We start from the raw sequence: 27825 nt of genomic DNA on the forward strand, positions 1-27825 counted from the left end.
GCAGATAGCTTTAAAACACCAACAACTGCTCTATCATTTGCGAAACTCATGATAACTAATGAACAGTTTTCTATATCTGTTGCATAGACCAATTGTTGGAATCTGTCCCTCAGGAAAGAGCTGCTCTTGGCAGAGTTTCCCTGGAGTCTACACCTTGAAGTGAAACCAGCTTTTCTCTATCATCAGAGTAGTGGATAATGCTTTCCATTTTTGGTTGCTTTTGTTGTGGATTTACTTCCCCACTAGTGGCCATGATCATGCAGTTTAACTAGAAATAATAAGAACTAGAAATGTTACTAGAAATAATTTCCCTCTGGGATTATTAAAGTATTTATCTATCTATCTATCTATCTATCTATCTATCTATCTAGAAACATAATCAGAAAACATAGATCAAAACATATCTTAACTAATGTTTTGACATGTAGCCTACATTAACAGCTTCTTTAATATGAAGTTTGTACTTTTTATAGATTTATTAAACAGAAATACATAACCAATACTACTACTTACCTTAGTAGATGATCATGACAAATTGCAGCCTGGGCTGGTTATGCCAGGAGACTGCCTTCATTTTCTTCAGCACAAGATTCCTGATCAACGAGCATAGTTCAAATGACTCTGTATGTAATTGGATAGTCCTTCAACAAATCAGACCGAACCAGCTAATAGCACGCCAAGGGGAGAAGCCAGCTTGGTGATTGACTCCAGTAACAGCGGATCGGAAACAGGAAGAAAAGTATTGCTTCTCTCCAGCCCCTGCTGCAGGGAGGATTCACCGGTTGACCGGGCGGGGGCTACCCAGTCTAGACAGACCACCGGCAGACCGGGCGGGGCGTACCCAGTCTAGACTAATTGGTGACCTAAAATGTTTGGCAGCATGGAAAAAGAGGAGGAATTGTGCACCGATTTGAACAGAACACAAGGGTTAACAGGAAAATATGGAAGAGAGGTACCATACAGTAATGGAATGATTAAGAAAAGCACAAACTCTTTGAAACATACAACTAGTGCAATTCAGAAGGAGTAAAGATGGTGGTTATGGAGTCCAAATGGAATAAAGGGGAGAAGTTATTTACCATATTTAGTCATGGTTTCGTGAATAACGTCTGTCTAATATATGGCTGAAAATCCCCCCCTCAAATTAAATAATATAAAAAAATTATATATTTCCTAAATCCTTACTGTACGTTCACACCAAAAGCTATAAAGCGTTTCGAGCAATAAACTCCCATTCACTTTCTATTATACATACGCGATAAAGCGATAGGAGCGATAAAACGCTTGAGCGACAGCTTTAAAGCTGTAAAGCTGCAAATGAGAGTTGAAACCACTCAACTCTATGAAGATGAGCTAGTAGCGTTTCGGCTGTAAACGACCACCAGCCAATCGGAATGCAGATGACTCTCGCCGGCGTATTGTATTTTGTATCTCTGATGTTTCTTGAAAACACAGGGCAAAAAAGGAAACATGATTTAGGCGGAAATAAAAGAAAGAAGCAAATGAAGGGTTTGAAGTGCTCCCATGTCCCCTTTAGTGGTCATACATATTCACAAAGGGCTTAAAATAAAGCTCTGAGTGCCCCCTTAAAAAATCGACCAAGCATAATATAAAACATTGGGATGCGTCCTGAAAATTAGCCAATATCAAGATATGCTCCAGCATGTAAAATGCATTTTTTTTAACGGGGGAGGGTAACTTTAACGGCAGATAAGCCAAATTTAACATCTGGACTGGCCAGTGGACTATATCATCTCTGAACACAATTCAAGCAACGAGTGAATAAAACAAACTGAACTGTAATATTTCAGCATCTCTCCTTTGTCTTCTAGGTCCGCCATGATGTTTCTGGTTCAGTGGACTCCCTATCCCTCCGGGCATCTCTGAAGAAGTCGACGGAAATGACTCAAAGGTCCACGTTTTTGAGGAGCAAATAAGGCAGGAGATGAGGAATCTCACGGCGGTGCCCACTGATAGGACAATAATATTGATCTGGTTTTGGCCATTCAATTACAAATTTAGCCCTGAATGCATTGGATCTGATTTGCACGGACTACACTTTACCGACAACAGGTCCCTGTATAACCAGGCTCACCTGGTCTTCTTCCATCACAGGGATATCCGGACTGATCTTTCCAACATGCCCAAGGAGCCACGACCATGGTTTCAGAAATGGGTGTGGATGAACAAAGAGTCCCCTGCTAATTGCCATCGAATACCTCAGGCCACTAGCCTGTTCAATTTAACAAACAACTACAGGCTGGATTCGACGGTGCCAGGACGATACGGAGAAATAACTCAACGCAAAACCGCCAAGGATGATTTTAAATTACCAGCTAAGGACAAACTGGTATGTTGGATTGTTAGTAGCTGGAACCAAAATCACAAAAGAGTCCATTTCTACAATGAACTGAAAAAGCATATCCATATTCATACTTATGGGGCCGCATTTGGAATGAAAGTTAGCAGAGATGAGGGAGTCCAGTTAATTACTAGCTGTAAGTTCTACCTGTCCTTTGAGAACTCTATCTCTAAAGACTACATCACAGAGAAGGTATACAATCCCCTGTCAATGGGAACAGTGCCAGTTGTTCTAGGTCCTTCTAGAAATAATTATGAGGAGCACATTCCTGGTAGTTCATTCATCCACTTTGAGGACTTTGATACCCCAAAGAAGCTTGCTGACAGATTACACTACCTCGACCAGAATCAAGAAGAGTACATGAGTTACTTTCTCTGGAGACGGGAATTTGTGGCCAAACGTGGAAGTTGGGGCATGGATGTTTGCCGTACGTACAAATATATGGAAAACGCCCCTGGATTCCAAACAATTAACAATCTAAACAAATGGTTCTGGGGTTAAGAAAAAAGGGTTAGGGCTAGGTATGCATTTTTGGATAAACCTTTGGGTAATATTTTGCCACCTTTGGGTGCAGTACCACGATTGGGTATATTAGTAGTTGGGTGTATTGGTATCCACCTAATAATAGACATATGTTTTTTTATGCAATAACAAAATGGTCATAAAAGAAAAATGGGCTAACTGCTCCAATTTTATTGGCCAATATTTCTGAAACGGAACTAAGTAAAACAAATTCTGTTGGATGATTTTTGTGAGGCTTGGTTTTAAGATTTTATGTGGTGATTTTGGTGAATTTTAGATTATTTTTGTAGCCTCTGAATTTTTTTATCATGTTTAACTTTGATATGAAATTGTGGGAAAATTGTACATTTTTAGGGCATAAGACCCGGGTTTTATAAACGCCTCTGATTCTAGAGATTAATATTCTGAAAGAATTTTGAGTCCCGGTCACTCTGGTGAGGAGAAATAAGCCTAATTCATGATTTTTTACAATAGGGCCACCTTTGGGTGCAGTATCACAAATTTGGGTTTATGGTAGTGGGGTTTATTGATAACAATGCCTGAAAGGTTTAAGAGTTTTCGACTTACGGTATAGGCTGCAGTAGGACTTTTACATACTGCAGCCTTCGCTGCTCGGACCCCTGGGAGGGCAAGAGTCCAACTCGCGATGGTCCAAACACCCCCCCCCCCCCCCCCCCAGGATCCCTTGCGGCACCCTGAACGGTGGCCACAATATGTTTATTTAATATAGCGCCTTTCTCATACTCAAGGTCGCTTTACAGTGTCATGAGCTCACACAGAACAAGACGGCCCAGCAAAAAATAAAGATAAAATAAAAATAAAAATTAATAATATGGAATGAATGGAATGGAAGGGAATAGTATAGTCAAGCTTTCTTTGGGATAATCGTTTAACATATTGGACAATCATGGATAATACATGTTTTATGTTGACCTGATCCTACTGTTGGCAGGTTTAGGGGGATTTTATATTATTCCTTTTGCCTAACTCCTTTTTATGCACCCATGTATCCACCATTAGATTTTCATAACGAAAACTGTATTTTGTCGATGTAAATGTGAGCATATATTTAGTCAGACATGTTCGATGTTCATAGTTGATTAAAGTTCTGATGAAACATTATTTTTGTTGGGTTAGTAGATGCAGTCCTGGACCTCACATCCTCTTCTCACACATTGTCTGCGCAACCTGCTCAACCGTACAAGAATTCCAAAACCCCTGTGCACCAGAACTACAAAATAAACACTGGAACACTCACCCATGCACGCGCACGCGAACAATCTCTCGCGCGCAAACACACACGAATACACGCGCGCACCCCCCCCCCCCCCCCCCCCCCCCCACACACACACACACACACACACACACACACACACACACACACACACACACACACACACACACACACACACACACACACACACACACACAAACAGTTCCAATTCCAGAACATGGTGCACAGTCTCTTACCACATGAATACAGACAGAAGAAAAGGTTTTCACTTTTAATAAGATGAATATAAATGAATCAAAGGCGCAGATTAATTTCGTGGCATCTAGCCGACCAGACTTGGCAGAAATCAAATGCTCATTATCAATTGGTGTATAATCCCATTCAGTTAAGAATCGTTGTGTTTTCGATATAGAAATTGTTGGAAAAAAAACGGTTCTAGAGAGAACGAAGCCATAACGAACAAACAGAGAAAAATAGTTTATAATTAAATCAAATAAATGAGTTAGGCTATAGGAAGGAGGGGGTGGTGTTATCCCCATGGCTAAGACCCCACTTCTGGTACTTTACTATACGGAATATAAAAGCGCCAGACAACGTGGCATTATACTATTAATGACAGAGAAGCTTAACCCTCTCGGAAACAGACATCATAATGAACTGCTGGCCAGATGGGGTTCCACACATACAAACACACCGTGGCGTAAGTGAACGAGAGGCTTAAGAGAGAGAGAGAGAGAGAGACGGAATCTTCATAAAGGGATATCCTGTTCCGTTACATAATTTGGACATTGCTCTGTCAAGCCTTTCGTAAAAACTCAATATCAATTCCCCTCTCGTGGTTATTTTGTCATGTATTCATTCATATCGCTCAGGGGATTATTAACTGGCGTACACAGGTAATAGGAAGTCAGTGACCGGAAATTGCGTTGCGGTAAAGATCGAGATAACGACACAATGCAGTCTTCTCTCAGCCTAGTTCCTGCTGCCGCTGCTTGCTTTTATTCAGTCACCAGAAGTGGGTAAGTATGCAGGCAAGACAGAGTAAAAATGTTTGCTCAGGACATCATGTTAATGTGTATTGATATGTATTCACAATCAAACTATGCAACCAGGGACTCTGCTGATAACGCAGATTACCAGACAACTCGTCGAATAGTCAGTGACACCCAAGTTTCAGGTAGGCAGCTGCAAATACGTTTTGTAATCACGATATTGTATTATATTTATCACTTTGTATGAACAACATTTTTTTTTGATGACAAAGTTATTGTTTGCCGTCCGCTCTGTTAGACTAGTTGTTTAATACGCTAACAATATATAGGCCTATAGGGGCACGACGTTTCGTAATGCTGATTATATGCAATATGTCATCATTGGTCAGTTATGTATGGAAGGCTTTACACTCCGCTAAAGTTCCCCGTCATGTGAACAAGCCACTAAAAGGGAGAAAGACTTTATTCATTGTTTACATAACTCGCCACGCGCACGAGCACGCTCTCTGTGTTGATCTTGGTTTTGGTTACCTTTTCCCAATAAGCTATGTTGTCGTTTCAGTGACTGTGTGTAGGGGGGTATTGAAGTCCATCATTAGGCAGTGCACAATAAGCACACCGTAGTTGGAATGTATATTGTTTCCTTAGATAAAGTTCACTATGATCCCTAAATTATAATCGTGTGTGTGTGTGTGTGTGTGTGTGTGTGTGTGTGTGTGTGTGTGTGTGTGTGTGTGTGTGTGTGTGTGTGTGTCTGTGTGTGTGTGTGTGTGTGTGTGTGTGTGTGTGTCTCCTCACCCTGACCAGCTGTGAGCCAATGGAGGAGCCAGTGGTAGCAGGACCTGGGGCCAGTCTGCTGGTTAACCGAGGAACGACTCTTAACAACACACTTTGGGTTTGTTTGATTGGAAAGGTGTAGCTTCGGTGTAGGGTGGGTTAGCTCAGGTGGTAGAGCAGTTGTCTCGAAACCGCAAGGTTGCTAGTTCGATCCCCAGCTCCTCCTAGCTGTTTTGTTGATGTGTCCCTGAGCAAGACACTTAACCCTAAATTGGTTGGGTTGGGTTATGTTGCGCAGAGGTTGCCAAAAAATGCAAACATGTTATATGCCATCTAACAACTGCATATAGACTTATGGCATCTAAAAGAGTGACAGTATTGTGAAGTAAATTGAGTTTATTAAGTGTGCATGCATTTTGCATGAATTAAAAAAAAAAAAATCTAGTCATGTCGTAGCCTCGTTAACCTACGGCCCGGTTAGGAATGTCCAGCGGCCCGGTACCGGTCCGCGGCACGGTGGTTGGGGACCGCTGAAGTAGTGCACCATACAGGGAACCAGGTTTCAACACTCATTCAGCGGTAGGCAGCTTTAACAGATTTGATTTGTTCAAACCATAGGAGGAAGTTACCAAGTCGTGCCGGGACAGACATGGACGCTGGACCAACCCCTGGCCCACATGGCGGTTCCCTTCCAATGCCAGGCTGCTCAAGTTCCTGCTGTGGGACACAGACAACAGCAACGTGCCAACCAGCAAAGAGGTACGCTATTAAGAACTTATATACCACTAGTAAACGGTTATCTAACTACTATATAATAGCAGGCCTGTCCGACAAGTTACTCTGAAAAGTTGGTCAGTGCGAATGTGCCATGCAGCCTGCAGCTCACCCACACGTACACCGCACCCATGCACGCCCACACGCACACACATGCACAACGCATACACACCCACACGCGCTGACGCAGTCATTTCAAAACAAAGGCAGCGCAGGACCCCGCCGACAGCCTAGAGCGCGGAACGGGCCACGTCTTCTGTCCCAGCCCGGCCCGCGTCCGACAGAGAAGTAACGAGCCCGACCCGAGCCCGACACAGCTAAAGTCACCCTTTCTCATACTAATGACATACTAATGTGCACAAGCGAGCGTAAGCACGCGCGCTTGTTGCGCCGAATCGTAACCAATGGAAATTCACATGCTGCCAGAAAAAAGGCCACAATAACGATAAATTCCACAAAATGACACCAGAGGTTCTGAGGTTCTGTAGGACGGATATGAAATTCAAATCAACACGAGTGTCCCCAGCAAAGTGAAATAAACCTTAACTCTAAAGCAGCGCCAACGCCAACTCTGACGCCTTTTCGCCCTGATGTGACCGAGCCGACACCAACCCCAGCATCATTTCTGAATATTTGTCCGAACCCGTCAGGCTCGGGTCGGGTTTCCATGCTCTTATACCAACACACCGCACACACATGCACACGCCGCACACACATGCACGTTCAGACACACTCTGCACGCACTCGCATGCGGACGCAGACGTTGAAAGACAACGGCAAGATCGATCCAGCATCCCACAATGTCTTGCGATATTGATATCCCTTCCGTGCGTGGTGGATTATGTCTATAGAGCCCACCACAAGCCCACCACCTAACCCTACACTTTGTTGCTCAAATGTAATATTACTCTCATTTAGGCTCCCCAAATGTCTTTACACTTTGTTGCTCAAACTTAATATTACTCTTCTCCTTGAGCCTTGTAACAACCAATAATATATTAAAGGCCAATAACGTAATAACTGCCAATATCGTAATAATTTAAATGTAATAAAGCCAATAACATAGTAAATTGCGAATAATGTAATGATTTATTATGTTATTGGATGGTAATTAAGTTATTGGCCTTTTATTAAAGAAATCCTTTGAACATTTTATAACTGAGCAAAAAATGTAATGACTGAGGCATGACTTTAATTTATTTTCGATTTCTGGAGAGAAACGGTCACACCATGACCACGCAGACGCTTCGACAGAGTCGTGAGCCTATTAAAGTTGTGCGTTGCAGTTTTCAGTATGGTATTGCAATTCACCGCTGGATCATTAGGGGCCGCGGGAAAGAGACGTTAGCTGGAAAACCCACAATCTAAAACTCAAAGGGTCGAGAAGGACTTTGAAAGATTAAGGCTTTATTAAAACTTGCATAATATTGCAAAGAAACCTGAATTTGTTTGCAAAGAACTTGCGCAGAGTCCCGACGTATCCACTTAAATCCCCCAGGGTGTGGCCCCCCCTAACATACCCTCAGCCAATCACAACGCTCTAACCTACAGGGATCCCGTTGCCATTAGCATACTCATCTTCCCGCCCCGTATTCCGTCACACTCAAAGACATCAACATGACGGTACAAAAGTTACATCTTACACATCTTACAGTGTTGATATAATGTCTATAAGAAGGCCAATAGGTAATAACCATCCAATAACGTAATACGTTATTACATTATTAGCAAAAAAAGTTATTACGTTATTGGCTCAACAACTTTATCACATTATTAGCAATTTATTACGTTATTTGCCGTTATACATTATTGGTTGCTACAAGCTTCCCAAAATGTCTTGCTATATTGATATATCCCCTCCCCCCTGCGGACTGTTTTAGTTTAGTTTTATTTTGCTAATGTTTTGTGGGTATGCAATGGGTGATGTAGGCTACTGCTGCCTGTCTTGGCCAGGTCACTTAAAGAGATGTTTAATCTCAATGACGTATTCTTCTGGTATAAAATAAACATCTTAAACTCTCTCGACACGTAGAAAATGTACAAGCCGCAATCTTGCCCTCAAACCCCCCCCTCCCCCACACAAGCCCGTGCTTTATTTCACTATAGTTAGTCGGTTGGTTTCGTTCAGTTGAAAGCCAGATTTGTATGTAGGTCAAGGAAGAAGTGTGTCAGACTGTTTTCATAATGTGGGTTTAGGGTTAGGGCTTTGGAAAAAGCCAGGTCAGCCGGATGTCTGGTTTCATGTGAATGAGGAAGCACACTAAGTTTTGCTGTCTCGCTGGTTAACTGTGGTCTCGTATGGTGGCTCTTTGTTTGTGATACGGAAAAATCTGTTTCAAATTTCGTAAAAGTTGAATGTAGACACACTTGATCTCAATGTTGTACCGTGCTGCTGATACATGCAACCTGTTGGTTTCAGAGTAAAATATATTGAACATGTGTGGACGCCATTTTTGGTTGTTAACCTTGCACACTGCAATAACATTTCATTATCCTTTTTACAGCAGCAGAAAGAATAGAGGTACAAAGTTTGGTTAAAAAACTTTAACGGTATAAAAATTGGCTTTTGTAATTATTATTTTGTAACTTTTATAATTAATATTAAATGATTTGCCCATGGTCATGTTGTAATGAAAAAAGTGTCCAAAGGGCGGCAGTGTCTGCAGACTTCTGTCTGGTGTTAAATAAGTAACGTTAACAGAGTTTGTTTAGGTCACGTTGGTACAGGGTTAGTGCAAGGCCTTTTCTATCCGTTTTCACTGGCAATATAAAACACTAAAACAGGCCTTCATCACATCACGGCTGGATTACTGCAACTCCCTTTACCTAGGACTCCCTCCATCACTCCTCTCTCGCCTTCAGTTGGTCCAGAGCTCCGAAGCAAGGCTGCTGACTGGATCCAGAAAGCGGGATCATATAACCCCCATCCTAGCATCCCTCCACTGGTTGCCCATCCAGCACAGAATTCATTTTAAAACCGTACTTATGGTTTTTAAAGCCCTAAATGGCCTGGCCCCGCCGTACATCACAGAGCTCATCCACCACCACTCAGCACCCAGGTCCCTTAGATCAGGTAGCTTGGGTCTCCTGCACGTTCCACGCACTAGGTTGAAACAGAGGGGTGACAGGGCTTTTGCTGTGGCTGCCCCGCGCCTTTGGAACGAGCTGCTGCCTGCAGTCAGAAACGCTCCTTCCATCACCATTTTTAAATCTAGGCTTAAAACACACCTTTTCTCCCTGGCCTTTCCTCCCCTTTTGTGATATGTTGTTTATTTTATATGTTTGTTCTATGTCTATGTATGTGGTATGTGTTCCTTTATATGCCTCTTTGCACCATGTACGGCACTTTGGCCAGTGAAAACTTTTTAAATGTGCCTTATAAATAAATGTTACTTACTTTTACTTACTTACTTTACTTCAAACAGGTCTTTCAATCTATTTCTTTATTTCCATTTTTGAATTAAAAAAATATGTTCCATAAATCTAGAAATATATTACAGAATTGTGAGCATGTCAAAGACATAATAGGCCATTTGTCCCTTTGCTTTTATAACCATCCCTAGAAGCCAAAAATAGGGACAAAAACCGTGTTAATTCTCCCCCTTCTCCCATATATATCATATATAAAGACTGACATGTTAATATAAAGACCCCCACCAAGATTAATGTTTCATGACGGACAATGATTCACCTTGCTAAATAATAGTGCAAATACATCCCATAATATTCTGTTTTCCCTACTGTGCCCATCAGCGGGATATACATCGTCCTATGAAAACATCTTGATACCATTAGATAACAGTACAATAGACTATAGTATATTATATAACAGTAGAATAGACTAGTAAATTATATATTATATTACAGTAGAATAGACTATAGTACATTTAAGCAATAGATCACGACAGGCTGTGGTATGTGCTCATTATACCACTGTGAACATTATAGACCCGATTTACCATTATATATTATATAACAGTAGAATAGACTATAGTACATGATATATTATATAACAGTAATATAGACTATAGTACATTATAGACCTGGTTTACCATTATATGTTATATAACAGTAGAATAGACTATAGTACATTATATATTATATAACAGTAATATAGACTATAGTACATTATAGACCTGGTTTACCATTATATATTATATAACAGTAGAATAGACTATAGTACATTATATACCTGTTTTACCATTATATATTATATAACAGTAGAATAGACTATAGTACATTATAGACCTGGTTTACCATTATATATTATATAACAGTAGAATAGACCATAGTACATTATAGACCTGGTTTACCATTATATATTATGTAACAGTAGAATAGACTATAGTACATTATATATTATATAACAGTAATATAGACTATAGTACATTATAGACCTGGTTTACCATTATATATTATATAACAGTAGAATAGACTATAGTACATTACAGACCTGGTTTACCATTATATGTTATATAACAGTAGAATAGACTATAGTACATTATATATTATATAACAGTAATATAGACTATAGTACATTATAGACCTGGTTTACCATTATATATTATATAACAGTAGAATAGACTATAGTACATTATATACCTGTTTTACCATTATATATGATATAACAGTAGAATAGACTATAGTACATTATAGACCTGGTTTACCATTATATATTATATAACAGTAGAATAGACCATAGTACATTATAGACCTGGTTTACCATTATATATTATGTAACAGTAGAATAAACTATAGTACATTATATAACAGTAGAATAGACCATAATACATTATAGACCTGGTTTACCATGATATAACAGTACAATAAACTATAGTACATTATATATCAGTAGAATAGACTGTAGTACATTATAGACCTGGTTTACCATTATATATTATATAACAGTAGAATAGACTATAGTACATTATAGACCTGGTTTACCATTATATATTATATAACAGTAGAATAGACTATAGTGCATTATAGACCTGGTTTACCATTATATATTATATAACAGTAGAATAGACTATAGTACATTATATACCTGTTTTACCATTATATAACAGTTCCATTACGAGATCAGTTGACACTATTTATACCCTGGTACAATTATCAGTTTATGCTATTTGTTCGCTGGTGCAATTAGAAGGGAATGCTATTCGTATCCTTGTACAATTATCAGTATATGCAAACATTAATGTGTTCCCCCCCAGTGCAAATATCAATGTATCCTATTTGCACCCCTGTGCATTTACCCTGGCGTATTGATCACACAATGTTATAAAAAATAAATAAATAACTGCTGCAGACAAGGTAACCCTGATTTTCTCTGAAAGTTTAAAAGTGTGGAGATCAGACTCCTCAAATACATTTGTAAACAAACACCCATGATTGCCTATGATAGCATTGGGAATAGCTACACTAGTTTGCATTGTTAGACTCCTCAATAGAACACAAAAGTAGAACAGCTTACTTTAATCTTGGACTTTTGCTAGATTCAGATTTAATTTGTAATTCTATTCTCCAAGTCTTAGGGGGTTGTCCTCAGAATATCAGGGAGGCACTGAAATTGCAGCTTTCTGATACAGGAGGTCTGTCTTGCTGACTAAAATGCGTAGCGATCATAAAAGCGTGACAATCTGACAATAGAGGGAATTGATCCGGCATTCTCTTGATTACAGACTTAACGTTGCAGCTGCTTCGGGCAAGGTGGAATACTGTTTTCTGCAGTTTCCCTCATATGCTATATATATATATATATATATGACACTACAAATAAAAACTTTGGACATAATGTATCTTATTAGACTTCATGACATTTAACAAAAAACAAATAGGCTATATAGAATATATAAAGTACTATAACCCCATTCATGTAAGGTACACAAATACGCAAAGTACACGATTGCCCGGGAATAAGCGCCCATGCCTGATGCCTATGCGCATCGCAAAGGGTGTTTTAGCCCAACAGTTAGCGAGCAACAACGGCTGGCTAGCATCAACAGTTAGCTAGGTACAACGGCTGGATATTATCAGCAGTCAGCGAGCGACAACGGCTGGCTAGCATCAACAGTTAGCGAGCGACAACGGTTGACTAGCATCAAAAGTTAGCTGGGTACAACGGCTGGATATTATCAGCAGTCAGCGAGCGACAACAGTTGGCCAGCACCAACAGTTTGCGAGCTACAATGGTTGAATAGCATCAACAGTTAGCAAGCTACAACGGCTGGCTAGCATCAACAGTTAGCGAGCTACAAGGGCTGGCTAGCATCAACAGTTAGCGAGCGAAAACGGCTGGCTAGCATCAACAGTTAGCGAGCTACAACGGCTGGCTAGCATCAACAGATAGCCAGCCGTGGTAGCTGGCTAAGGCTATTTATACCAGGGGTACAAATAGCCACTCCGAAATGATCATCAGCCTGTTGCCTTTTTTCGCTGAATGGTTAAAAAATATTTAAATGTTTGCACTGCTGTTAAGAGTCATTCGTGGTGCCAAAGCACACCTCATACAATCATTACAATACATGAGTTCACAGCTGCACGCGTATAGAAAACGTTTTTATTATTATTACTGACAACAGTTCTGCCTCCATTTTGTCTATGGTCAAATCAAAACAAACTACAGTGACAGCGGCCACTCTTATCCTGCCTCTTGCGAACTTAGACCCCACGTCATATCCCGCCCCTTGCAACCCACCCCCCTAAACCCTCCGTTGATTCTATTGATGTCTAAACGACATCGATGTCCGCATATAAAGCATCAGGTGTGAATCACCCTCAGGGTCCTTTCTCCTGATATACAAATTAATCAAAAATGTGGAGAAACGGCTTATAAGTAGAAAATGATAATGCTTGCTTCATGACGTAAGGAGGAAATTATTATGCTTGCTTCATTATGTAATCGGTGAACCAAAATGTTATACGTCGTAACATTATAGGCAAACTGTTATAATATCATGCGCTCATAAATTTGTTACATTATCGACTGGGGTTTTGACATTATAGCTATGGGTATAATTACAACTAGAGGTTGGAAACTCTAGTCTTCTTAATAACCAACCATCATATTATTTAATGTCTAACTAATCAAGGTTTATATACATCAAATATTATACCAAAGCATCATTTCAGCTGATTAAGTCAATGAAAAACCTGATGAATGCACCTACCAACATTGTCGGCAACTGCGGAAAGGGTTGATTAGCATTGTTGACCACCACTAATTAGCCCCCTTCATCGGGCTGGTACATTAAATCAAGAGCCCTTCGGCTATTAGCTTTCTGTTGTGGTCTCTGAGTGGGCATCTTTGTTACACATCCACCTGCCAGACGTCTCGGACTGCATATCCTCAGGTTGCACCAGGGAGGTGGGCTGTGTATTGTGTAAAGTGTCTGGATAAATGCTAGGCGTGGTTCCATTATCCTGGATGGGTCAGTAGCGCACCGAGCCTTTTACTTTGATACTGGTCGCAGATCGTTGTCTACGGCCTGCACAAAACAAACACAAGGCAACAACAAAAGGTAGCATCTTTTTTGTTTTTCGACCATTTGGGGAATGCTGTTATCCAAGTGGCTGTGAATTAACAACATTTAGGGATTGCTTGGCCAATTCCAGAATACATATGCACACAAACACACACACCAAATGCAAAGACAAACACCGGTGAAATCACACCGCAAACCGCAGAGCCGACCAACAGTGTGTCCAGGCTCATCTTAGCTGGTTTAAACTCAACCACACACACTAAGCTACAGAAAATCTTACTTAAACTCCTCCAACATTAGTCTCACGAAGCCAGCCGGAGTCTCGAAGGCCATAATTCTATTAACGCTGCTTCAGAATAGTTTATGGTTAGCATTGGTTATGCTCACCGCTGGTGTTTATCTTGCCGATGCAGCACTCGGGATCCGACAAAGGAAAGGGCTCTGCTGGGACTGAGGCTTGATTAGGTAGCGGATACAGGTGAGGCTGAAGGCCTGGGTTAGGGTTAGGGTTAGGGTTAGGGTTAGCAGATACAGGTGAGGCTGAAGGCCTGGGTTAGGGTTAGGGTTATGGTTAGCGGATACAGGTGAGGCTGAAGGCCTGGGTTAGGGTTAGGGTTATGGTTAGCGGATACAGGTGAGGCTGAAGGCCTGGGTTAGGGTTAGGGTTAGGGTTAGCGGATACAGGTGAGGCTGAAGGCCTGGGTTAGGGTTAGGGTTAGCGGATACAGGTGAGGCTGAAGGCCTCTGCTGGGACTGAGGCTTGATTAGGTAGCGGATACAGGTGAGGCTGAAGGCCTCTGCGAGGACTGAGAATGGTCAGGGTTAGGGCGAGGTTTAGGGTTAGGGTGCGGGTGAGGTTTAGGGTTAGGGTTAGTGGATGCAGTTGAGGCTGATGCTGGGCTGCCTGCATTAATATTCATTTTGTAGTTTTTATACCTTTTTAGCTTTTTTATAGCTGCTAGGCGTAAAGAGTTCACTGTTCAAAGCGGAATGTTTATTGCGGCGGAGGAGGCGCGGCGACAGTCGTGGTCGTAATTTCCGGTCAGTGCACCGCGAAGTATTTGATTTGGAACAACACTGACAATCTGCGCCCTCAGCGAGTGCGGTTCGCATACTACGTTTAGTGTACTGTACGGATATCGGAGCGCAGCACTGGTCAGCCTCTGTCGCTTTCCTTTGTGCTGAAGTCTCTGCAGCCACTTTGAGGGCCTCGGTAGCCATGTTTTTCTTTCGGCCATGGCGTCTTATTTCTTTTCTAGTCCCCCCCCAAAGCCCAGATGAGTGGGTCTGCGCGGGATTTAACAGGCCCCCATTTTTCAAAACATGGACGCGAGAAAGTTTGGCTTTGTTTACGCTCTAGCTCTACCATGGGTGGTGCCCACACCCCTCAACCAAGTCTTTCTAGGGAAGAGCGAAGCAGGTACGCTCAGTCTGTGCGAGGTCAATCAATCACAGAAAGCCTCTTGGAGTCTGGGCTGTGTTCAGGGCACGGGCGTCGCAGGGCCTCTTAGTTATTTCATCTGGTTATGGAGTGCCAGGAGTTTGGCAGTGCCAACGGTTTCCTAATCAGATTTCACATGACAATATCACAATGAGATCACAATGTGAGCCAAAGCGACTCCTGAAGGTGTTACCAGTGCAATGGATCTCCAGAACAGCATAATGAAAATGGACAAAGCCGCAATACCAGGGGGCATGAGGGTGGATGGAGCTTCATCTACATCATGACCTTCTGCCTGTTTCAGCTTTGAATGGCCATTCACTCCGACCACCTGGTTCAACAATGGGCCGCGAGTTCACAAAGAAACAACTGCTCAGAGGATATTGATGTCCTCCTCAACTTCTTTGAGGTAGGGTTGGCTCAAGACCAAGCAACAACTTGTCTGAATGAGAGTGGTTCAGTAGTGAGGCATGTCGGAAGCATGTAGTGAAGTGTGCGGGTTTGTGGAACACGGTGAAGGTGGAGGTCAAACTACTGTCAACTCTTGCTGGGTCAAACGGCAAATAGCAAAAGATGGTGCCAACCCCCAGAGGAGTGCGATATAGACAACTGGCAATCCTGCCGCACACTACCTGTCGTTCAGGCACACTATTGAAGTCAAATGATCCCGACATAAATCTCTCTCTCTCTCTCTCTCTCTCTCTCTCTCTCTCTCTCTCTCTCTCTCTCTCTCTCTCTCTCTCTCTCTCTCTCTCTCTCTCTCTCTCTCTCTCTCTCTCTCTCTCTCTCTCTCTCTCTCTCTCTCTCTCTCTCTCTCTCTCTCTCTCTCTCTCTCTCTCTCTCTCTCTCTCTCTCTCTCTAGGTCCTAGACGAAGAGCTCCCGGTGCTGGTCCCGTACTTCGCCCGGGGAGGGGCCGTGGACAGTGCCCCCACAGGGCGTGGCCTCAGGGTCACCTGGCTGGGCCACGCCACCACATTGGTGGAGCTGGACGGACTCAGCGTCCTGACGGACCCCGTCTTCAGCCTGCGGGCCTCGCCAGTCCAGTTTATGGGTCCCAAGAGGTACCGGGGCCCCCCCTGCACCGTGGAACAGGTTCAGTACACCCACAACTACAGTATATACTCATCCACAACCACAGTATATACTCATCCACAACTACAGTATATACTCATCCAAGACCACAGTATATACTCATCCACAACCACAGTATATACTCATCCACAACCACAGTATATACTCATCCACAACCACAGTATTTACTCATCCACAACCACAGTATCTACTCATCCACAACCACAGTATCTACTCATCCACAACCACAGTATCTACTCATCCACAACCACAGTATTTACTCATCCACAACCACAGTATATACTCGTCCACAACCACAGTACTCATCCACAACTACAGTATATACTCATATTCATCCACAACTAAAGTATATATTCATCAACAACTCAAGTGGGTATACTCATATTCATCCACAACTACGTTCATACTCATATTCATCCACAACTACAGTATATACTCATATTCATCCACAACTACGTTTATACTCATATTCATCCACAACTACGTTCATACTCATATTCATCCACAACTACAGTATATACTCATATTCATCCACAACTACAGTATATACTCGTATTCATCCACAACTACGTTCATACTCATATTCATCCACAACTACAGTATATACTCATATTCATCCACAACTACAGTATATACTCATATTTATCAACAACTAAAGTATATACTCTTATTTATCAACAACTAAAGTATATATTCATCAACAACTAAAGTATATATTCATCAACAACTGAAGTATATACTCTTATTTATCAACAACTAAAGTATATACTCGTATTTATCAACAACTAAATTATATACTCTTATTACACGTTCCGTTCACTTGCATGGGCACTTCCCTAACCCAACTTCCGGCGGTGAATTATTTTTTGATAATTCATTGGCAACGGATGAATAATGACCGCTGTCAAGGTAAACAAAAGGACTTTTTGCCTTTGGTATCACTCCGCACGTAGTCCGGTAACTTGTCAATGCAATAAGCGGGATATGTGTCAACCCAAGCGCTGTCGGTTGCTAAGCGACGACGTCAACGTCTTGGGCGGACTATTTCTCTGCTGATCAACACTATGAATGCTGGTAACAAATGCATTGTAAATAAATTGCTTCGTTTTGGGAAGTAGCCGTGTAATAAGCGGGATAATGTATAGAACTTTGCCGGTCATTATCGTAAAATAAGCCCCTTCATGGCGGAGCAAGACACCTCCGCTGCACGTCGGTGTCCTGTTCACCCTGTCGGGGCTTATTTTACGATAATGACCGGCGTTCTATACATTATCCCTTACGCATTCATCCACAACTAAATTATACATGAATTTAAGAAATCTCTTTTTGTATAGGAAGTGAATAGTATAATAAAGCCGAACCCAGTATACATTGCAGATATCCTATATACTATGTACCCTCATCGCAGGTCTAGATGCCATGCGTGCCTTTGAATGCCCCATACTTGAGCCTAGAGACGCTCTGTAGGACATGAGCCCCTCTCTGTCTGTCACCAGCTGCCCCCCATAGACGCCGTGGTGATCAGCCACAACCACTACGACCACCTGGACCAGGGGACGGTGAACGACCTCAACGCACGCTTCGGAGCGGACCTCTACTGGTGGGTAGCGTGGAGTGACCGAGGTCTAGGTGGCTGGGGAATCAGACGGACAGACAGACAGACAGACAGACAGACAGACAGACAGACAGAGGCATTGTACGGACCAAAACCACGAAACTAACCCTAACTCTATACGACCAAACACAACCAAACTGGGAACCGGCGCCCACAGGTTTGTGCCACTGGGCCTGGCGGACTGGTTGGGGAAGGCGGGTTGCCAGAATGTGATGGAGCTGGACTGGTGGGAGGAGAGCTGTGTCCCAGGGCACCCTGACACCACCTTCGTCTGCACCCCTGCACAGCACTGGTCCAAGCGCACCCCTCTGGACAACAACCAGGTGGGTGGTGGAGGGTTAGGGTTAGGTTACCTTAACCCTAACAACCAGGTGGGTGGTGGAGGGTTAGGGTTAGGTTACCTTAACCCTAACAACCAGGTGGGTGGTGGAGGGTTAGGGTTAGGGTTAGGTTACCTTAACCCTAACAACCAGGTGGGTGGTGGAGGGTTAGGGTTAGGGTTAGGTTACCTTAACCCTAACAACCAGGTGGGTGGTGGAGGGTTAGGGTTAGGGGCTGTCCCATCGCAGTCCGACCAAGGGGGGGTCACTGAAGTCTGGGAGACGATTGGTCGGGAAGGGCTGTTTGGTTCCGCCTCATTCCTTTCCGTCTATCGGCTCGGGTCTAGAGGCGGGGTAGCACAGGGTAGTTTGTTAACGCCCCTCCCCCCCCCCAGGCCTTGTGGGGCAGCTGGTCCATCCTCGGCCCCCAACACCGATTCTTCTTCGCGGGCGACACCGGCTACTGCTCCTCCTTCGCCGAGATCGGACTCCGCTACGGACCCTTCGACCTCGCCGCCATCCCCATCGGCGCTTACCTGCCCAGGTAGACAGACAGACAGACAGACAGATAGACAGACGCACTTACAGACGGACGGACGGACGGACGCACGGACAGACGCACAGTCAGTCAGTCAGTCAGTCAGTCAGTCAGTCAGTCAGTTACGGTAAACACTGTGGCCCTCATTTATCAAACGAGCGTACGACAGAAAACGTGCATAAAATGGACGTACGCTCATTTCAACGTTGAGCTTGGCATTTATCAATTTGAATGTGAGCGCAGGCTGCGATGAAAACTCACGTCAGGTCTGAGCTTGTGTACGCAAGTTTTTTTGGCGCAACACACGGGTATTCACTGATGAATAGTGCAGCACAAGTAGCACATGTTGCACATCTGTATTCATTACTAAATAAATTGGAATTAGCCCAGCCGTTCAAACAATTACAATCAAGTCAGCCCTAATTAAAAACAGTATTGCTATGAAAATAATTAGAATGTGACAGGTGAAATGTTTATTCAGCTGTCTATATAAACAGGTGCTTTGTCAAATAGGTGGTTGAGTCGCAGCGATGGCAGATCTGGCTCTGTTAGAGGACCTCATTGACGTCTAAGACGAGAGAGAGTTTTTCGAGACCGCGCCGATTTTTTTATGGAGAGCGATGAATGGCTCTTGAGTCGTTTTCGTATCCCAAGGCATCTCCTGATGGAGCTATGCAATGCTTTGGAGCCACAGTTAAGGCGAGAAACTAGGCGATCAAACGCAATACCTGTGCCAGTGCAGGTGTGCTCTACCTTGGGGTTTTTGTCCACCGGGACCTTTCAGCGGGAGATTGGGGACAGGTCTGGTATTTCCCAGCCAAGTATTAGCCGAACCATGCCAGCAGTTTTGGCAGCTATACTGTCCCTCTCTGAATGTTATATTAAATTCCCATACACTAACGATCAGCAAGCTGGAATCAAACGGGATTTTTATGCTATTGCTAGGTTTCCAAATGTGATTGGTGCGGTTGATTGTACCCATGTGCGTATGAAGCCACCATCTATTAATGATTAAGCGTACATCAACCGCAAAAGCTACCATTCAGTTAATGTTCAGATTATTTGCGATGCCAGAATGTCAATCCTGAACATGGTAGCCCGATGGCCTGGGGGCACGCACGATTCTTTTATTTTCCAAAATAGCAACGTTGGGCATCGTCTACATCAGGGCGCACTTCATGGTCAGAGTCATCTCCTCGTGAGATACGCTGCAGTCGCACTTTTTTTTTCTCTTAAAACGTTGAAGACATCGCACTAAAAATTTGTGATTCATCTAGGTGACAAAGGCTATGCCCTGAACGAGTACCTAATAACTCCTCTGGCTCATCCGAACACGGATCAGGAGCGCAACTTCAACAGCGCTCACACGCGCACACGGGCAACGGTGGAGCGATGTATAGGCCTACTCAAGGGCAGGTGGATGTCCATCGGGTCAGCGGGGGGAACGTTGCTCTACAGCCCAGAAAAGACATGCAATATTATTTTACTATGTGGGGTTCTGCATAATATTGCGCTGGCAAATGGGGTGCCATTTGCCGACCTGCAGCCAGATGACCCGATGCCCAGAGATCCCTGGCCATAGGCGCCACATGCTCGAGCTCTACGACGAAGGGAGGATTTAATTCGGCTCTTCTAATATCTAAGGGTAAGCAATACTTTTATCTTTTGGTTAAAAACAAGACAGAGATCAAAGTACAGCAAACCAATTTATTTATTCTTCAAGTTTTCATTGATTAGTTTCAACGTTTCATGAATCGCTAACAGAGAGTTATTGATGTCCACCGTTGACCTGCATATCTCGGTTTGTTTGTCCAGGACCTCAGCAGTCAAGACCGATGATTGCAGACCAGCACTTCGGTCAGACACGCGTTCCGGGTCCTTAGGCGGTGGCGGCCCTTCCGTTTCTTCAACTGGGCTTGGCTCTGTTCCCATTGTGGATGAACCTGCTTGCATTTCATCTTTAAAAATAAAAAGCAATCATGAGATTATTTGTGCCATTACTTTGTAACACGGAAGCTGTAGATATATATATTTTTTAAATAATTGCAAAGGCCTTTTTACCACTTCCATGACGGGTCTGGAGTGCATCGGTGTCTCCTCCGCCACTTATGCCCGAAATGGACGGAGACCCAATGAGACCAGCCACTCGCTCCTCAAATGCCGTCAGTTCAAGGCTTGGGTCCACCCGGCCTCCTCCCGTTAATTGCTTGGCCCGCTTCACAGCCGCAACACGTTTTTTTGTGCCGAGCTTCATGTCGGACCATTTTTTCTTCACCTTATTCGGAAAAAAATTACTTTAACGCAATGCAAACAATAGCATATATGTGAAATGTTTTAAGCTGGATAAGAGAAATGTTACATTTAATTTATTATTCAATTAATTTAATTAACAAACCTCTTCCGTAGCCCGATGAACATTAGAAACACTATTCACTGCAACAGTTATTTCTTTCCATACAGCATTCTTCTGCTTGCCTTTAATGCCAGCTTTTAGGCTGCCAAACAAAAACAAAACCAGACGGTTCGCATCCACTAGTGACACTTTCGGTCTCCGAAAAATTAATATTTTTTTTTGCCGTTGGACGTTTCTCCATGTCGTAAAAGTTAGGGGCGAGACTTCTGAAGACGTGCTTTTATATGGGCGTGTTACGTTAATTACGATCGATCTCAGCCGCCGTATTTATCAACACCAGATCCTTCGTACGCTGGGATTGGTGTGATACGAAAGTTTCGTGAATCTCACGTGCGTCCTATCGTACGATGAATCATGCGTTCAGATTTGCGCTCATTTCTACGTTCGTTTGATAAATGAGGGCCTGTGTGCGTTTCCACTCAAGCTCTGCTCACATGTGGGCCCTTTGACGGGGGGTCTCTGTGGCGCTGGCCTGGGGCCTCACTTCCTTTCCGTTATTTCTAACCCTAGACAGCGTGTTGTTACTTCTGCTTCATTTGGCGATGAACAAAGCGACCTTCATTGAGGCTTCTGTATGTGTGACACATACACATATTAAATATTTGTGTGTCTGTTTGTATGTGTGTGTGCGTTTGTGTAGAGATGTGATGCTGGGACAGCATGTGGACCCAGAAGAAGCGGTGCAGATCCACGAGGACGTCCGGGCAAAACACTCTGTGGGCGTCCACTGGGGGACCTTCGCCCTGGCACACGAGGTAGGTCTCCTGGGGAACCTTGACCTTGTCTCTCTATCTCCTCCTTGTCTCTCTATCTCCTCCTCCTTGTCTCTCTATCTCCTCCTCCTTGTCTCTCTATCTCCTCCTTGACTCTCTATCTCCTCCTCCTTGTCTCTCTATCTCCTCCTCCTTGTCTCTCTATCTCCTCCTGGTCTCTCTATTTCCTCCTCCTTGTCTCTCTATCTCCTCCTTGTCTCTCTATCTCCTCCTCCTTGTCTCTCTATCTCCTCCTTGTCTCTCTATCTCCTCTTCCTTGTCTCTCTATCTCCTCCTTGTCTCTCTATCTCCTCCTCCTTGTCTCTCTATCTCCTCCTCCTTGTCTCTCTATCTCCTCCTTGTCTCTATCTCCTCCTCCTTGTCTCTCTATCTCCTCCTGGTCTCTATATCTCCTCCTCCTTGTCTCTCTATCTCCTCCTTGTCTCTCTATCTCCTCCTCCTTGTCTCTCTATCTCCTCTTCCTTGTCTCTCTATCTCCTCTTCCTTGTCTCTCTATCTCCTCCTCCTTGTCTCTCTATCTCCTCCTGGTCTCTCTATCTCCTCCTCCTTGTCTCTCTATCTCCTCCTGGTCTCTCTATCTCCTCCTCCTTGTCTCTCTATCTCCTCCTCCTTGTCTCTCTATCTCCTCCTGGTCTCTCTATCTCCTCCTCCTTGTCTCTCTATCTCCTCTTCCTTGTCTCTCTATCTCCTCCTTGTCTCTCTATCTCCTCCTCCTTGTCTCTCTATCTCCTCCTTGTCTCTCTATCTCCTCCTCCTTGTCTCTCTATCTCCTCTTCCTTGTCTCTCTATCTCCTCTTCCTTGTCTCTCTATCTCCTCCTCCTTGTCTCTCTATCTCCTCCTTGTCTCTCTATCTCCTCCTGGTCTCTCTATCTCCTCCTCCTTGTCTCTCTATCTCCTCCTTGTCTCTCTATCTCCTCCTCCTTGTCTCTCTATCTCCTCTTCCTTGTCTCTCTATCTCCTCCTTGTCTCTCTATCTCCTCTTCCTTGTCTCTCTATCTCCTCTTCCTTGTCTCTCTATCTCCTCCTCCTTGTCTCTCTATCTCCTCTTCCTTGTCTCTCTATCTCCTCCTCCTTGTCTCTCTATCTCCTCCTTGTCTCTCTATCTCCTCCTGGTCTCTCTATCTCCTCTTCCTTGTCTCTCTATCTCCTCCTTGTCTCTCTATCTCCTCCTCCTTGTCTCTCTATCTCCTCTTCCTTGTCTCTCTATCTCCTCCTTGTCTCTCTATCTCCTCTTCCTTGTCTCTCTATCTCCTCCTTGTCTCTCTATCTCCTCCTCCTTGTCTCTCTATCTCCTCTTCCTTGTCTCTCTATCTCCTCCTCCTTGTCTCTCTATCTCCTCCTTGTCTCTCTATCTCCTCCTGGTCTCTCTATCTCCTCCTCCTTGTCTCTCTATCTCCTCCTGGTCTCTCTATCTCCTCCTCCTTGTCTCTCTATCTCCTTCTCCTTGTCTCTCTATCTCCTCCTGGTCTCTCTATCTCCTCCTCCTTGTCTCTCTATCTCCTCTTCCTTGTCTCTCTATCTCCTCCTGGTCTCTCTATCTCCTCCTCCTTGTCTCTCTATCTCCTCTTCCTTGTCTCTCTATCTCCTCCTTGTCTCTCTATCTCCTCCTGGTCTCTCTATCTCCTCCTCCTTGTCTCTCTATCTCCTCTTCCTTGTCTCTATCTCCTCCTTGTCTCTCTATCTCCTCTTCCTTGTCTCTCTATCTCCTCCTCCTTGTCTCTCTATCTCCTCCTCCTTGTCTCTCTATCTCCTCTTCCTTGTCTCTCTATCTCCTCTTCCTTGTCTCTCTATCTCCTCCTCCTTGTCTCTATCTCCTCCTCCTTGTCTCTCTATCTCCTCCTCCTTGTCTCTATCTCCTCCTTGTCTCTCTATCGCCTCTTCCCTGTCTCTCTATCTCCTCCTCCTTGTCTCTATCTCCTCCTTGTCTCTCTATCTCCTCCTGGTCTCTCTATCTCCTCTTCCTTGTCTCTCTATCTCCTCCTCCTTGTCTCTATCTCCTCCTTGTCTCTATCTCCTCCTCCTTGTCTCTCTATCTCCTCCTCCTTGTCTCTCTATCTCCTCCTTGTCTCTCTATCTCCTCCTTGTCTCTCTATCTCCTCCTTGTCTCTCTATCTCCTCCTCCTTGTCTCTATCTCCTCCTCCTTGTCTCTCTATCTCCTCCTCCTTGTCTCTCTATCTCCTCCTCCTTGTCTCTCTATCTCCTCCTCCTTGTCTCTCTATCTCCTCCTTGTCTCTATCTCCTCCTCCTTGTCTCTCTATCTCCTCCTTGTCTCTCTATCTCCTCCTTGTCTCTCTATCTCTTCCTTGTCTCTCTATCTCCTCCTCCTTGTCTCTATCTCCTCCTCCTTGTCTCTCTATCTCCTCCTCCTTGTCTCTCTATCTCCTCCTTGTCTCTATCTCCTCCTTGTCTCTATCTCCTCCTTGTCTCTCTATCTCCTCCTTGTCTCTCTATCTCCTCCTCCTTGTCTCTATCTCCTCCTCCTTGTCTCTCTATCTCCTCCTTGTCTCTCTATCTCCTCCTTGTCTCTCTATCTCCTCCTTGTCTCTCTATCTCCTCCTCCTTGTCTCTATCTCCTCCTCCTTGTCTCTCTATCTCCTCCTTGTCTCTCTATCTCCTCCTTGTCTCTCTATCTCCTCCTTGTCTCTCTATCTCCTCCTTGTCTCTCTATCTCCTCTCTCTCTAACCCCGTGTCTCCAGCCCTACCTGGAGCCCCCGGTGCGACTCCGCCAGGCCCTGGAGAGGAAGGGCCTGCAGCCGGGCTGCTTCTTCACCCTGCAGCACGGGGAGTCCAGGACCCTGCAGTAGGACCCTGCACCCTGGGAGTCCAGGACCCTGCAGTAGGACCCTGCACCCTGGGAGTCCAGGACCCTGCAGTAGGACCCTGCACCCTGGGAGTCCAGGACCATGCCCTCCAGGGAAGGAGGCGCCTTGGACTGAGGGCAGAGCCAAGGACGCAAGAGCGTTCCGTTGGTCATTTTGGATCAGTCACACTACTGCCGTCACCTGTGTTTAGGACACCGCATCTGAAAACGGCTTCATCCTTTAGAAGTCCAAATTTGTTCTTTAAATGTTGATTATTTTTCATGTTCTTGGCCCTGGGACAATCTCCGAATCACGCAATCAAGATTGAGAGAGCAGGTTGTTTTTTCGGCACAAGGAAGTCGGTAGATATTGACCTGACGCAAATGATACGAGAGAGATATAGAGAGATAAGGCCTTTTTCTTAACCTTGAATAAAAGGTTGGTTTCGTTCAGTTGAAAGCCAAATGATCTCATCCTGCTGATTTGCATGTAGGTCCAGGAAGAAGTGTGTCAGACTGTTTTCATGATGTGGGTTTTTCAGAAAAAGCCAGTTCAGTTATCTGGTTTCATGTGAATGAGGAAACACACTAAGTTTTGCTGTCTCGCTGGTTAACTGTGGTCTCGTATGGTTGCTCTATGTTTGTGATAAAGAAAAATCTGTTACAAATTTCGTAAAAGTTGAATGTAGACACACTGGATCTCAATGTTGTACCCTCCTACTACATGCAACCTGTTGAACGTGTGTGGATGCCATTTTTGGTTGTTAACCTTGCACACTGCAATAACATTTCATTATCTTTTTTACAGCAGCAGAAAGAATATAGAGGTACAAAGTTTGGTTAAAAAATTTAGCAGTATTAAAATTGGCTTTTGTAATTAGTAAATATTGTACTTTTATACCTTTTTATATTTTATTTATACCTCTCCTGGAACCGTCACCTTATCGTGGTGGAGAGGTTTGCGTGTCCCTGTGAACCTGAGGGCTGTGTTGTCTGGAGCCTTGTGCTCCTGGTAGGGTCTCTCATGGCAGAGTGGTCTCAGGTGAGGGGCCAGACTAAGAATGGTTCAAAAACTCCAATGAAAAACGAAAAAAGAGGAGATGTGACCCGGCCCGGAGGAAGCCCGGGGCCCCCGTCTGGAGCCAGGCCCAGACGGAGGGCTCGATGGCGAGCGCCTGGTGGCCGGGTTTGCCACGGAGCCCGGTCGGGCACAGCCCAAACACACTACGTGGCACCCCCCCTCTCTTCATCCCATGGGCCCACCACCTGTGGGAAGACCCGTTGGGGTCGGGTGCGCAGCCACATGGGTGGCAGCGAAGGTCAGGGGTCTCGATGGACCAGACCCGGGCGGCAGAAGCTGGCTCTGGGGACGTGGAACGTCACCTCGCTGTGGGGAAAGGAACCGGAGCTTGTGAGGGAGGTGGAGCGCTATCAGTTAGATCTGGTGGGGCTTACCTCCACACAGTCTCAGCTCCGGTACCGTACTCCTGGATAAGGGTTGGACTCTATTCTTCTCCGGAGTTGCCGAGGGCGTGAGGCGCCGGGCGGGTTTGGGGATACTCATAAATCCCCGGCTGAGCGCCGCGGTGTTGGAGTTTACCCCGGTAGAAGAGAGGGTCGCCTCCCTGCGCCTAAGGGTTGTAGGGGTGAAAACTCTGACTGTTGTTTGTGCGTATGCACCAAACAGCAGCTCAGAGTACTCGGCCTTCTTGGAGACCCTGAATGGAGTCCTGTATGGGGCTCCAGTAGGGGACTCCGTAGTTCTGCTGGGAGACTTCAACGCCCACGTGGGCAACGATGGAGACACCTGGAGAGGCGTGGTGGGGCCTCCCTGATCTAAACCCGAGCGGTCGTTTGTTATTGGACTTCTGTGCTAGTCATGGATTATCCATAACGAACACCATGTTCGAACATAAGGGTGCTCATAAGTGTACCTGGTACCAGAGTACCCTAGGCCGAAGATCGATGATCGATTTCGTGATCGTGTCATCTGATCTGAGGCCGCATGTTTTGGACACTAGGGTTAAGAGAGGGGTGGAACTGTCAACCGACCACCATCTGGTGGTGAGTTGGATCAGGGAATGGGGGAAATTTCCGGATAGACCTGGTAAGCCCAAACGAGTAGTGCGGGTGAATTGGGAACGTCTGGAGGAGGCCCCCGTCCTAGGTATCTGCAACTCACGCCTCCGGCGGAGTTTTTCTGGCATTCCTGTGGAGGTTGGGGGGCATTGAGCCGGAGTGGGCGGTGTTCAAAGCCTCCATTGCTGAAGCTGCGGTGGCTAGCTGTGGCCTCAGGGTCTTAGGCTCCTCAAGGGGCGGTAACCCTCGGACACCGTGGTGGACACCGGTGGTCAGGGAAGCCGTCCGATTGAAGAAGGAGGCCTTCCGGGATATGATATCCTGGAGGACTCCTGACTCGGTTGCAGGGTACCGACAGGCTCGAAGGGCTGCAGCTGCTGCCGTGTCGGAGGCTAAGCAGCGGGTGTGGGAGAAGTTCGGAGAGGCCATGGAGAAGGACTTTCGGTCCGCACCAAAGTGTTTCTGGAAGACTATCCGGCACCTCAGGAGGGGGAAACGGGGAACCATCCAAGCTGTGTACAGTAAGGATGGGACTCTGTTGACCTCAACTGAGGAGGTTGTCGGACGTTGGAAGGAACACTTTGAGGAACTCCTGAATCCGA

General features: G+C 44.7%; 2 protein-coding genes and 1 long non-coding RNA gene across 6 annotated transcripts; 2 read left to right on the forward strand and 1 right to left on the reverse strand.

Moving 5' to 3' along the window:
• Positions 1-1861: 1861 nt before the first annotated feature.
• On the forward strand, positions 1862-3065 carry LOC115542151 (alpha-(1,3)-fucosyltransferase 9-like). Its single transcript, XM_030354295.1, has one exon. It carries the CDS (start codon positions 1946-1948, stop codon positions 2861-2863), a length of 918 nt encoding a protein of 305 aa, XP_030210155.1. The 5' UTR covers positions 1862-1945; the 3' UTR covers positions 2864-3065.
• Positions 3066-4882: 1817 nt separating this feature from the next.
• Positions 4883-26029, forward strand: napepld (N-acyl phosphatidylethanolamine phospholipase D). 4 transcript variants are annotated; one of them, XM_030354214.1, is made up of 9 exons: positions 4883-5137; positions 5231-5295; positions 5918-6005; positions 6506-6646; positions 16452-16682; positions 18179-18282; positions 18455-18620; positions 19013-19161; positions 22209-22471. In XM_030354214.1, the coding sequence occupies exons 3-9, from the start codon at positions 5928-5930 to the stop codon at positions 22432-22434; spliced, it is 1095 nt and encodes a 364-aa protein (XP_030210074.1). In that variant the 5' UTR covers positions 4883-5137; positions 5231-5295; positions 5918-5927; the 3' UTR covers positions 22435-22471. The 4 variants fall into 4 exon arrangements, with proteins under 4 accessions (XP_030210074.1, XP_030210072.1, XP_030210073.1 ...); XM_030354213.1 differs by lacking the exon at positions 5231-5295 and adding an exon at positions 25041-26029 and having other exon boundaries at positions 4890-5137; positions 22209-22323; XM_030354215.1 differs by lacking the exons at positions 5231-5295; positions 22209-22471 and adding exons at positions 20702-20800; positions 20971-21143 and having other exon boundaries at positions 4890-5137.
• Positions 20843-21393, reverse strand: LOC115542099 (uncharacterized). Its single transcript, XR_003976463.1, has 2 exons — positions 21217-21393; positions 20843-21113 (listed from the first exon to the last, which is right to left on the reverse strand). It is a non-coding gene; the product is annotated as an uncharacterized LOC115542099 (long non-coding RNA).
• Positions 26030-27825: the final 1796 nt, after the last annotated feature.

This window comes from Gadus morhua, chromosome 4 (assembly GCF_902167405.1).
Source record: "Gadus morhua chromosome 4, gadMor3.0, whole genome shotgun sequence".
NCBI classification, from domain to species: Eukaryota; Metazoa; Chordata; class Actinopteri; order Gadiformes; family Gadidae; genus Gadus; species Gadus morhua.

Bases quoted from the DNA above. Each gene is read 5' to 3' on its own strand.
- LOC115542151 (XM_030354295.1), top strand. From the start codon at position 1,946: ATGAGGAATCTCACGGCGGTGCCCACTGATAGGACAATAATATTGATC.
- napepld (XM_030354212.1), top strand. From the start codon at position 5,073: ATGCAGTCTTCTCTCAGCCTAGTTCCTGCTGCCGCTGCTTGCTTTTAT. The intron at 6,647-16,451 runs GTACGCTATTAA...CTCTCTCTCTAG, and splicing joins ACGTGCCAACCAGCAAAGAG to GTCCTAGACGAAGAGCTCCC. The intron at 19,162-22,208 runs GTAGACAGACAG...GCGTTTGTGTAG, and splicing joins ATCGGCGCTTACCTGCCCAG to AGATGTGATGCTGGGACAGC.